Raw genomic sequence first — 12273 nt, forward strand, 5'->3', positions numbered from 1 at the left:
CCCCACACCCTCTGGCAGATCATTACATGAAGAAACCTTTTAAAAAAACAAGCGCGTCCATGCTCACAGGTGTACACACGGGTGATCACACCCACAAACTACACCCTTTTTGGCTCCTACCTCAAAGCACACTGTGTTCTGTTGATCTTATGTGCTGCACAATAATGTTTAATATTTAGTATTTACTGTCATATTCCCATATATCATTGTGATGTTGTTTATTCTTTGTTCTCTTCTGCTTGTTTTCTTTTTTCTTTCTCAGCAGGTGATCCAGGTGATCGATATATGCATTTTTTTTTTTTGCTGCCCATTCTGTTGGTTTTTGTTTTTTGCCCTTCTCCCCCGTCCCTCTTCTCAGCTGTTTCTCTTTCCCTCTTTCTTTCTCCCCCTCTTTCCTCCAGTCAAGTCTGTCCCATATTCAGCAAGTGAAAATAAAATAAACAATAAAAGGTGAATCAAATGGACCATTACGGCAAGGCTGGGATGGTCAATTTGGTAAAGTAAATCCGTTGGGCATCTTTCTTTGCCTTTAGACAACAATTCTGATGGCAAAAGAGCCAAACGGGACAGGCAAAAAAAAAAAAAAAAAAGTGTAGGTGAAAGTTTATTACATTGACTAAATTATTTTTTTTTTTTTAAAAAAGCCCAAGGGAATAATAAATATACTGTGCTTTTCTTGTGTGTTTTATTTTAGGTTTCTTAGCTAATTTGTAAGGCAGACATGCAGTCAAATCTCAGTAGATTTTGGGTTACGGTCCCATTATCACTGGTCAATTGTTGTTCAGTCTCAACAAGAAAGTGATGAAGTAGGCCGAGTATTTCCAGACAACATACAGACATTTCCTCTCTCACCCCTTAGACAACCAAATGTTTCTCAAGGGAGAGAGGTCATGAAGATATAGTGGATCTTCTACCTCCAGCTCACCCTATCCCTGGCATCCACTTCTGTCACACCAGTCTTCTACATCTCCTCCATCACTGCATCCATGAACCTCCTCTGTGGTCTCTTCCACCTGCTCCAAATTCAGCATCCCTTGTCCAATATATCCTCTCTCATGTCCAAATAACGTCAGCTTTGTCTTTATAACTTTGTTTCCAAACCTCTCGACCTGAGCTATTGTTCTGATCTACCTGCATGGTATTTGCATGGTTGATCACAGGTATTTGAACGTCCAGCTTCACTTTCTCTAATACTTGCATCATCACCTTTCCACCTGCCTTCATCTCATTTGCACGCATGCATTCTGTCTTGCTTCGTTCCTTTTTTCTATTTAGCACACCTCCACCTTTCCAGGCTCTAACAGATTAACAAAGACATGGTGACATTTTGAAGACTCTGCATTTCATTGCCATATTTGGATGACAGGCTTACTGTTACGACCCTCCCACACTCATTAAAGCCATGGTCTGCTGTTGATTGGCTGGCATGAGAGGATCAGCTAATTTGTGTCACCTGTGTCTTACAGACTATACAAGCTGGCCCAGATAACCTGCTTAGTCTCTCTCTTTCACTCCACCTTACATCAGCTTTGTGTCTTGGTTAGGTTTTCTTTAACAAGTTATTTTATATTTAAGTGAATTTCTTGTGTGAACTCCCTCCTTGCCACCGACTTTAATCCACTATGTAATACAATTTAAATTTTATTATTTAACCTTTATTTAATTTATTTAAATTGTTATTTAAATTAACTGTGTATGTTATAAAGTAACATACACATAAAATACTCATTAAAGCCATAGGACAGACTTTTTGGACAGGCTGTTCTTTGTCTATAGTTTTATTAAAGTGGTCTGCAGTTTTTCGGTACTTCTCCAATGGCTGAAGTCTTCAGCCTTAGAAGATGCCACTTAATTTAAATGAGCTGATTGGAGTTCCAAAACCTTGCAGTGTCATCCATAGGCATACTATGACTGCAGGAAAATGGGATGGTAACTCTCCGTTAAGGCAGATGGAGCCCCACAGCAAGGGCTGACACACTTTAGCTATCAGCTGGTCAGAAGTGAATCACCATCTTTAAATAGATTCACAGTGTTTACCTGGGATAAACTGGGTTATCATGTCAGCACATGCTTGAATGTTGTGCATCAACAACACCCCTCCGAAGCTTGGCTCCATGGTTACCAGTCCTGTACTATTAATGAAACTAACGCATACTCACATGCAGACACATCAGAGAAAGACAGCCCAATGCTATTTTTAGGTTTGGGAGTTTCACCCACGCCCCAAGAGATATTTTTGGTTACCAGTTAGATACAATAATGCAGAGTTATGTACAGATACTTAATTGAAGCATTCATATAACATACAAATTCATTTCAATTTAAATGGGATCCAACAAGGATTGCCATAATTTGTTCGTAATTATGATTCATTAATGTTGTATTTGATGTAGAACAGAGAAGATTCATTTTAACAATGAAGATAGTAAATAAGTAGCACGTCAATAACATAACTCATAACGTTTCCCTTTCAATTGTCAGCAAAAGTTCATGACAGACATGTTGTATATAAAAAATTCTGTGTTGGGTTCTCATACGTATAAATATTATTTTTGTAACTGTCATGGATTTCACGTCTATTATTTTAGGGTCTTTACCTTACACTATAAAGCGCCTTGAGACAACTGTTGTTGTAATTTGTTGCTATATAAATAAAATTGAACTAAACTAAACTGAACTGAACTGATTGTTAATTTTGTTTAAGGTGTGACTTCAAATGCAGGTTAGGTTTGGTTACATATCAGCGATTGGTACAACAAGTAGCACTCTGGAGTTCTGAAGCAGATCCAGTAATGAGTGTTTGCCTGAATCTGGTATTTTAGTATTGTTGCTGTGAACAAGGGCAGTTTTATCATCTTGTTAATCATGAATTAATCATACATTCACAAGACTGCTGGAGGAATTCCATATGAGCTGGTTTTCCCTTTGTGAAGCTTGTTTTATTCTTTTGGATTTTTTTGCTAACTTAGTTGGACAGTGAAGTCATTTTTGTCATCTATTTGTTCAGTGATGTAGCATAGCAATACAAACTCAGAGTTTGTTGGTAAATTTGCTAAGTCCACCTTACAAACACGGGTTAATCTCACATGAAGAAGAATACAAACACAACCAGAAGTTTGGCAGCTGAATTTAAAAAGAAGAAAAAAGAAAGAAGCTTGAAAAGGACAATGATCTCCTGCAACTCAGTATCCTGGATCGGAGGTGGCATGTGTCAGTGCGAATGTCAGTTACTGTGATTAGCAAACGAGTTCACAGATAGTGCAGGGAGTGTTCATTAAGAGTTACAGTCCCCTGATGACAGAGGCCAGACAAAGATAGCAGCACAAGGAAAGACCTGACAGAGCAATGCCAGGGACTCTCCAGTGCATGTTTGAGAAGCAGCAGACAAAGAGAATGAAGCAGGGGGAGAGGGATACTGTACACGACTGTAAGTCATCACAGAATATTTTCTTTCATTTCTTAGCGGTTCTCTTGCTCTAAACTTCTGTTCCGTCACTGTCACATTCACATATCTATCCCCATGCATTCCTTTTTATATTATCTGCATGCTCCTCTCTGTCTGTGCAGCCTCAAGGGAGTTTCTTTCTCAAAATCCATCCCACATTTCTCTTTCAGAACAAACAGGGTGAAGACGTAACACAAGTGGAATGAAACAGTTTTAGCGGATTTCTTTGCAGTTTGGCTGAAGGACCAACCTCCAGAACTGCCCACATGTCAATTTAATCGAATTCTTTCAGTTCAGTTTTATTTATATAGCACCAAATCACAGTAGAAGTCACCTCAAGGTAGGCATGTAGCATGTAGGGAGGCTAAGAATTACTTAAACCAGCAGCTGAGTTCCTTAAATTGTATTTCAAAATTGTTTACTAAACAAGGGAAGAAAAAATACTGCATTTCTCATTGTCTTTCAAATAAATTAAATGAAAGCTGAAGGGCACATTATATTATCAAACCCCATAGGAAGTCAGCCTTGTGAAGCTTCAGTCTACCGCGGGGGTGAATTCCCGCAAGTTTCATTTATACACTTCTTCCAGCGTTATACTGGGAACAGATAAGTGTGTGACACTCTTACAGAGAAACAGTTAGCTACATGATGTACTAGTACCTGATTCTAACCAGGGGTGGCATAATCAAAGCCATTTCTTTACACGCATACAGGTGTTACATTCTGTAATATGCACTATATATGGCTAAAAATATGTCAAATTCAGCAGGTAGAAGGTGGTACAAGATATAAAACTAGGGTGGCACTAGGGGTGGCAAGAGAATATTTTAAGGTGGCAAATGCCACCCTATGCCACTGCAGTAGATCCGCCCATGATTCTAGGTGTGCTTTGGAGAACAGTTAGCAGAAGAGCCACAGCAAGGCCTGAGAAAAGGACAGATTAGAGCTTACTTCAGTTTACTGAAAAGAGTGTTGTAACTTTAATTTCAGAGAGTGTTGCATAACTTTAATAATTTTTCTATCAGAGGAGCATAGAGAGTGCTTGGATTCAAGTTTCTTTGTTTTGTTTACCCCCTTAGGCAGAGTTAGTATTCAGCAGACAAGTCATTTATCCTTTTAATATATATTTCACAAATAAGACAGACAGCTAATCGTGTAAATATATTGCAACACGGAAAAAAATCCCAAACAACTTTGCTCTTATGTATTTAAACAATGATTGGATCTATACATTATTGCTTTTTGAATGAAGAAAATAGTAAAACATGGCATTGTAAGTATAAAGTAATAAAGGCAATAACAGAGACAGAGAAAAAGAGAAAAGGTGGGATTACGTACACGGTGTAACAGCAGGAAGAGAAGCAGAACTTTTTCCATTTGTGGAGGTTATTGTTCTGACTCCTATCAAGGCTGAAAGAAATGTCAAAATCTCCTCCTTTAGTTTATTTCTCCTTGTGCAATCATTTTTATCACTCCTTTAAAGAGATGTGTCAGTAAGTGAACGTACAGGGTTTTGTTTTAACAGTCCATATAGTCTAGCATTATCCCAGCAAACACGCCTTAGCAGACCTAACCATGGGTGAACTGTGGGGCTGTGTGAGCAGGGCAAATCCACTCTCACCCATGCAGGACTCAAGTAGATGTGTCCACACAAGGGTCAACAGCAGTTTTGCCTTTTGGGGACCTTGTAAGAGCTTGACAATACACATTCCAGGTGTTAATCCGAGACTGCTTCCTTCAAAGTCTTTAATAGTAAGAGGCTTATTTAATACTTCTAGTATGATACTTATTCACAAAATGTAATGTGGTTGTGCAGGAAGTAAAAATAACCAGAGTAGAGTAATATAAACCTTTAACAGATCTGTGACCATGTTTTTAACAAAATTATATAATTATAACAAAACAGATAAATGTACGTTTAGCAAAGTAAAGAAAGACCTGGAAACTACAAGATGACAACAAAAAAGCATGAGTGTCTACACGCTTGGAGTGCCCCCTGGTGTTAAGTTTGGTCACTGTTAGATTGGATCGTTTGACGAGACACTCCCTATGTGATATTATACTGTCATAAAAGAAGGACTTTGGCTTCTCCTGTGATTAGTCATTTTGCTATCAGGAAGCTGACAGAGAATAGTTCGTGCAGCAGGTTAGTGGGTTGTTGCTGTGAAGTTTTAAAAGCTGACATAAAGACACCATGACTGTGGTTGATATGTAGTTTTATATATAAAATAAGCATAAGTGTAACGTATTAAAGGATTCATTGACAAAAGTGAACAAAACTACAATTGTCAGGCAAAGTTAGATACATAAGTATATAATAATAATGGATTGGATTTATATAGCGCTTTTCAAGGCACCCAAAGCGCTTTACAATGCCACTATTCATTCACTCTCACATTCACACACTGGTGGAGGCAAGCTACGGTTGTAGCCACAGCTGCCCTGGGGTAGACTGACAGAAGCGAGGCTGCCTTATCGCGCCATCGGCCCCTCTGGCCAACACCAATAGGGTAAAGTGTCTTGCCCAAGGACACAACGACCAGGACAGAGAGCCCGGGGATCGAACCGGCGACCTTCCGGTTACAGATGCGCTTCCCAACCCCCTGAGCCACGGTCGCAATGGCACATTGTCTCTGTGCACCACACAAATGGATTTTAGATCAAACAATCAAGATGTGAAGACTTTCAACTGTAATTCAAGGGGGCTCATCAAAAATAACTGTTTAGGAATTGCAACCATTTTTACACATAGGACCCCATTTTCAGAAGCAGATGAAAGAACCTGGAAATGTGTTAAACGTGCATGTGGTAGTTTTTGACTGCAACTGAGATCCAAAGACATGTCAGTGCAAGTGACAGGAAGCCATCATTAGGCTGAAAATAAATAAATAAACCTGTCAGAGAGCTAACAAAAACTGTAGGAGTGGGATAAAGAATAATTCTTTCTTTGGTTAGAAAAAAAACCATTCACAACATCTAGCAAAATCAAGAAACGTTCTCAAGGAGGCGAGTGAGACTCTCAAGAGATGACTTCATGAATAGAAATGCAGTGGGTTTACAAGGTGTGTCTTTTGCCCCGTCTTCTTCCTCTTACCCCCATCTGGTCATGCAGACAGCTGCCGCTGTCAGGGTTCTTGGGTCGCTGAACATGAACGAACTGTTTTCAGTTCGTTCATGTTCAGTTTATTTCTCACTCGTTCACAATTCCTGTCTTGCTGTGCCAGTTCCTTTCCTGTGTGTCGTTAGTTTGATTAAGTTCAGCTGTGTACTCACCGGTCTCTCATCAGTCTGTGTATCTAAGTCCTCAGTTTCCACTCGCTCATTGTCTTGTCATTGATGTTGTCACTGCCGTCGTTCCCATGTGTGTTTTCAGTTCAGCCAGCCATTCAGTCATCCAGCCAGTCAGCGTTCGTTACTGTTCTGTTCATCCACTCACTACACTAAACACCCTTGATCCCGCACCGTGAGTCCTGCGTTTGGGTCATCTCTTCCTCGCGTCCACACGTGACCCCTGACAGCCGCTCCCTGAGCTTGTCAGGGGTTTTCTCCTGTTAAAAGGGTTTTCCTTCCCACTGTGTCAAGTGCTTGCTCATAGGAGGTCATCTGATTGTTGGGATTTCTCTTTGTTATTGTAGCATCTATATCTTATTATATAAAGTGACTCGAGGCGATTGTTGTTGGGAAAATGAAAATATTGAATTGAAAAGTTTACAACGACAAAAAACAAAAAAACAAAAAAAAACAAACTAATGGCTACACTCAAGAAAAGTTGTAAAGGAACAGCTCTTTGTTCGAAGCATACCATATCATCTGTCAAACACGATGGAGGCAATGTTATGGTGTGGGCTTGTATGACTGCTCAGATTCAGCCAAATGTTGCCAAACTAATTGGATAACCCTTAATGGCACTTCAGAGGATAATGACTAAAAACCTGCTGCAAAAGCACCTCAAGAGTTTCTTAAGCCAAAGAAACTGGAAATTATTCAATGTTTTAAGTTGCACCGAAGTGAATCTTTGCAAAACATTTCAACTTTTATTCCAACTTTGTTAAAATTTATGACAAGCTTGATTTAGTGTCTTTCTTTATTTAAACGTATGCACAATATGTACATGTGATACAATCATTATTATGAACATATATTTACATAAAAAATTTCCTAAACATTGAAATCTTTTTCTAACCTCTGTTTCCAGGTTCATATTACAGACTTTGTTGGAGTGTTCAGTCTGTTCAGAGAACTTTAAGTAGACCAGCTACTTTAAATATCATTCACTTTTTTTCTCCCTGAGAACAATTTGAACAATTAATTTGTGAATTTTGTCTATTTACAAATTTCATTTCAAGTAAAGTGACTGTTTCATTAAAGTCTTAAAGCAAGTTCTCAGAAATCACAGCAGTAATTGAATGGTACGTGAACAGCTGTAATAAATAGCACTAACTGATTGTTCGGCCATAACCAACGGCTGAACAATGAGTTACACCTATGCAGTCCCTGTCATGAGTGAAAAAGGCCTCTTCTAGCACAATATGAATACAACATCACTGCAACCGTGCTATTACAGTCGCATAAGTTAATCGGCATACATATATGAAAATACATGCTTGTCAGGCACACTTCAATATCATGTACTTCACTGTACGTGCTTGTTTAGAACATCACTTAAAAAGCAACCAGAGAATACATGCTTTCCAAAATAGTCACCCAAAGCTAATATTTTGATGAAAGAATGAATAGCGAATATCTAAACCCTTTTAGTAAATATACAGATTGTGAACAAGCAAAATGCAACCATTTCTGTTTCTCACAGTGTTATTGTAAATGCCATGAGTGCCATCCCTTTACTGTCTGTTGAAATGAAGTCTGTAAAAGTGGTGAAAAAAATGCATCTCGTCCTCAAGATGTTGAGCACAAACCAAAACAAGGTGTATTTCAGTTTAGCTCTGCGCTAAATGTAATAAATACCTGATAGGACACTTCTTTGATATCCTGCTAATAAACACAGAGAGAACAAGCTGAAAAAGAAACACGTTTACAGTGTTGCAACTTTAAACCTTTTCCATTTCCGCAACTTTGATTCTCTTCGTGCCAGCATCAACTCCCTTAAAACAATAAAGAAAACAAGTCTAACAATAAAACCAACCCTTAAAAGATTAGAACTTCTCGTTACTTATGTCCACGAGGCAGTGCAATATCGTGAGTGTCCGTAACCTCGACACAATAATGATTTTTCCTTATGGTTGTTACTGTGCCTGTGGTTGAACCATGTCTGGGCGAGGCGGTGGGGGTGTTATGGGATACATAGAACTGCTTTGTTCATTGTAAGCAGGTGGGAGCTCATCAGGCTTAAATTCCAGCTGAAGATAGAGAAAAAAAGAGCTATAATTTAGCAATAGCCTAAATGTACTGATATATGGGTGCATTATTTTGTTAGCGCAAGAGAAAGAGATGCAGAGAAAATCATAATCACCTCATTATAGGCAGGTGGGGGTCCTGAGTAGACTGTTGTGCTGTATCGTGGTGGTCTCATGGCATCACCACCTTGATCTTCGCTGTCCTGTGGTATGCTCCTGGGGAAGGGAATGAAATATATGGACTGCGGGAGCCTGCCCTGGTCACTATGTCTTATAGACCTCCGTGATATAGGGTCATCCCTTTGGCGATGGCATAGTCTGCATATAGTGGTGCAGAACATCATGGCGAGACCAAAACCCAGGATGCCCAGGAAGATCCTTGGAGAAAGACGAAGATGTGGAGAAAGCAGAGAACAGGTCATCTAACAACTCTGGCACAGTTTGAAAACTCTCAGCCTTCCCTGGTGGTGGAAGATGTTACCAGTTTATTAGTTTGCTGTTCTAATAGAATAAAAGAAACTGAAAAAAAGGATTTTTTTTCCAGCCAATAATACATAGTACACACAGCACAGGAAAGTAATTATCATAGAAAAGTATCAATGAAAAGAAATGGGTCTTACTGTAGAAAGACACTGTAGTCCGAAAACATCCTTAAATCTGGTGGATGAATTCTTAATGGGCCAAAATGACAGTGGAGTAACAAACCACTGAATGAACCTGAAAGGCAAACATGTAAAACAAAAAAAAATAAATAGATTTTTTTATTTTTTTTTTGTCATCAGTGATCTAAAAACAGTGCAGTTAAAATGTAAAGATCTTGCTTTCACGAGCTTATGTGGTCACCCTTTCAATGAAAATGTTACATTTTTAGATCTTTTCGTATCAGTTGGAAAATGTGTACACTTTGAACTTTAAACCCAATGTTTTGTCATAGGAAAAATGAAATCTCCAAGGAGCTTTTATTGCCTGTCTTGATTGTACTAGGATAGATAAGATAGGATAGGTAGGTTCTGGAAGCAGATTTCTTACAAAGCAGCACTTTGTACTACAGTAGCCTCATATAATTTGCAGTCATTTAGTTTAACTATTGCTGTCAGTGATATTTCGCAAAGACGGGATGACTGCACTTGTTCCATGATGCCCAGAAAGCAATCAGGTGACGACTTGGAATATTAAATTGATTACAAATAGGTATCAATTTCATAGCCTGATAGCAAATCAAATCTTAGCTTATTTTAGGCTGTTGACATATTAGTGAACGTGGATTTCAAAACTGTGAATCAGAGAGGTGAGATGGATGAGTGATTCCACAAGTTACCAAATTCTGACTTGTGGAGTCATGTTAAATGAAGTAAATAAACCATGACTTACTCAGAAAACATGGTTTTTATACAACACGATTATAAGAATGAAGTGTCTGACAAATAAACCTTGAATTCAATTTGTGACAGTTCCTTTTTCGTGAGTAAATCATAATATTAGACCTGTTTATCAAATAATTAAGCATTCACTATCAGATGGAATGGAAAGACAGATATATTATCAAAGGCTTAAAAACACAAGATACTAATACAGCTGCTGCACCAAGCCAAAAATCAAATCAAGGTGTCCACAATAAGAAAGGTCTGTTTAACTGATTCGCAGCCTTGAATTGAGAAAAGTAGGTCACTGTGTTAAACATGGCTTTTAAGGCTGGCTCAGTTGCCAAAGTTAGGGTTTTCCCAAAATTATATTGTTATTTTCTTAAATGTAAAATGCTGGGAGGGCAACAGATTACAAGATTTTCAACATAATGAAACTGTGATAGTGAAGCCACAAAAACTCTGCCCGTACTGAGGTGATTTAGCATTAAAAGTTGTTTTTTTTTTTAAAATAAATTATTAAACAAAAGCGAACAAGAGAACCTAAAACAATCACATGAGAAGTAGGCGAGGTGAGCACATGATCGGTAAGCACAGCGGGAAAGCGGCCTAGTCTGCGCTTCTAAAACAAACAGCTTCTAGTATTTTCAGATTTTTGTTATTAGATTCAGTTTTATCAGCTTCCTGTAACTGAGCAGAATAGTCAAAACAAGGAATCAGAAGAAAAAAAGGCCAGCTCTGTGCCCTTACCTTCGATCCAGCCACAAGTTCTCTCACGTATGAGACTGGGAGGGAAAACTCACTGGAGCAGAGTGCAGTTTTTATTATGAGTGCCCTGATAAGAGGCGGTGTGTACAGTGTGTTCAAGCATGGGGGCGAGTGCAAAGAAGGCACGTTTAATAGCACCTGAAATACACTGAGAATTGTAGTATTCTTAATTGTTACCAGGGTTTTTCACCTCTGCTCATCTTACACACACACACAACAAAAACTTATATCTGTTAATAAAAGCCAGGGGTCGGCAACCCTGGGCACGCGTGCCACAGTCGGCACGGGAAGGGTTAAGTGATGGCACGACCATAGCTGGACTGGCCATCGGGCATACCTGGCATTTGGTCGGTGGCCGATGATTTTTTTTTTTTTTTTGTAACGGTATATAATGACAGTGGTGGATTGGCCAGATGCTGGTCGGTGTGTAAAAAGCTAACTCAGTTGTTTGGTGGTGGCTATGGCGAAGCTTCCACAGATTCATTAACATTAATAAGTGGTGGATGCCAGCAGGTGGATGAGAGAAAGGGGAGGCAAGAGGAGAGACCCGAGGCAGCCGCCGGTCTGAGTGTCAGGTGAACTGAACTTCAGGTAAGAAGTTATGACCTGCAGTCTATCTGGGTCAGATATAAACCAAGTTTAGGTGCAGTTTATTTTCGTTGTGCTGACTTTTTACAGTCAGTTACAATAACTGTACTGCGTACTAGCTAGCATGACGGAGAGTCTATACAGCTGGGTGGGTGCTATGATGTTACTGATAGTGAACTTTATTTTATTCATAAGGTTACTTAGTAGAGTTGCCAACCGTCCTGTAAAAAGACGGAATCGTCCTGCATCCAGAGAAAATATTACCCGTTTGGTGTTGAGCTGAAAAGGGACGCAGTTTGTCCCGGACTTCAGCTACAATGAAAAAGACATAAAGCTGGAGCTGCACAGCTGCCTCTTCTTCTCTCATTCTCGCCAGAAAGAGGAAACCGCAGGATGTCGCGCTAAACTACAGCAGCACGTTTAAGCTTGATCAGCTGTTGTTAAAATTTATTTAATATTTCTTTCTAGTAGCTGATGTTTGCTGGAGCCACAGCTGTAAAACCTGCTGGTCATGATGTCGGTTTGGTTATCTGGTGAGAGGGAAACATGCAGATGAAACCAGGAGATGTCCTTACTGAATCATCAGAGCTGAACAGGTTTTAGGTGACATGAATGAGTTGAAGGGCTGGGTTGGATATTAACAAACATGCCATATTGGCCCAGTTTATTTCTCTTATCATTGTTGTGAGGAGACCATAAATAGGATTTGTATTTTCTGTTGTACAGTTCATTTGCTGTTGTGGAGTTCTTGTTATGG

General features: G+C 39.2%; 1 protein-coding gene across 1 annotated transcript; it reads right to left on the reverse strand.

Moving 5' to 3' along the window:
• Nucleotides 1-7730: 7730 nt before the first annotated feature.
• On the reverse strand, nucleotides 7731-11125 carry si:dkey-283b1.6. Its single transcript, XM_040050284.1, has 4 exons — nucleotides 10911-11125; nucleotides 9420-9516; nucleotides 8916-9177; nucleotides 7731-8802 (listed from the first exon to the last, which is right to left on the reverse strand). Exons 2-4 carry the CDS (start codon nucleotides 9446-9448, stop codon nucleotides 8689-8691), a joined length of 405 nt encoding a protein of 134 aa, XP_039906218.1. The 5' UTR covers nucleotides 9449-9516; nucleotides 10911-11125; the 3' UTR covers nucleotides 7731-8688.
• Nucleotides 11126-12273: the final 1148 nt, after the last annotated feature.

The sequence above is a fragment of the Simochromis diagramma genome, unplaced genomic scaffold (assembly GCF_900408965.1).
Source record: "Simochromis diagramma unplaced genomic scaffold, fSimDia1.1 OVJJ01000131.1, whole genome shotgun sequence".
Classification (NCBI taxonomy): Eukaryota; Metazoa; Chordata; class Actinopteri; order Cichliformes; family Cichlidae; genus Simochromis; species Simochromis diagramma.

Coding starts and splice junctions, on each gene's coding strand:
- si:dkey-283b1.6 (XM_040050284.1), bottom strand. CDS start 9,448: ATGTTTTCGGACTACAGTGTCTTTCTACA. Junction 9,178..9,419: donor GACTACAGTGTCTTTCTACA/GTAAGACCCATT, acceptor TCTTTCTCCAAG/GATCTTCCTGGGCATCCTGG. Junction 8,803..8,915: donor CCCCACCTGCCTATAATGAG/GTGATTATGATT, acceptor CTCTATCTTCAG/CTGGAATTTAAGCCTGATGA.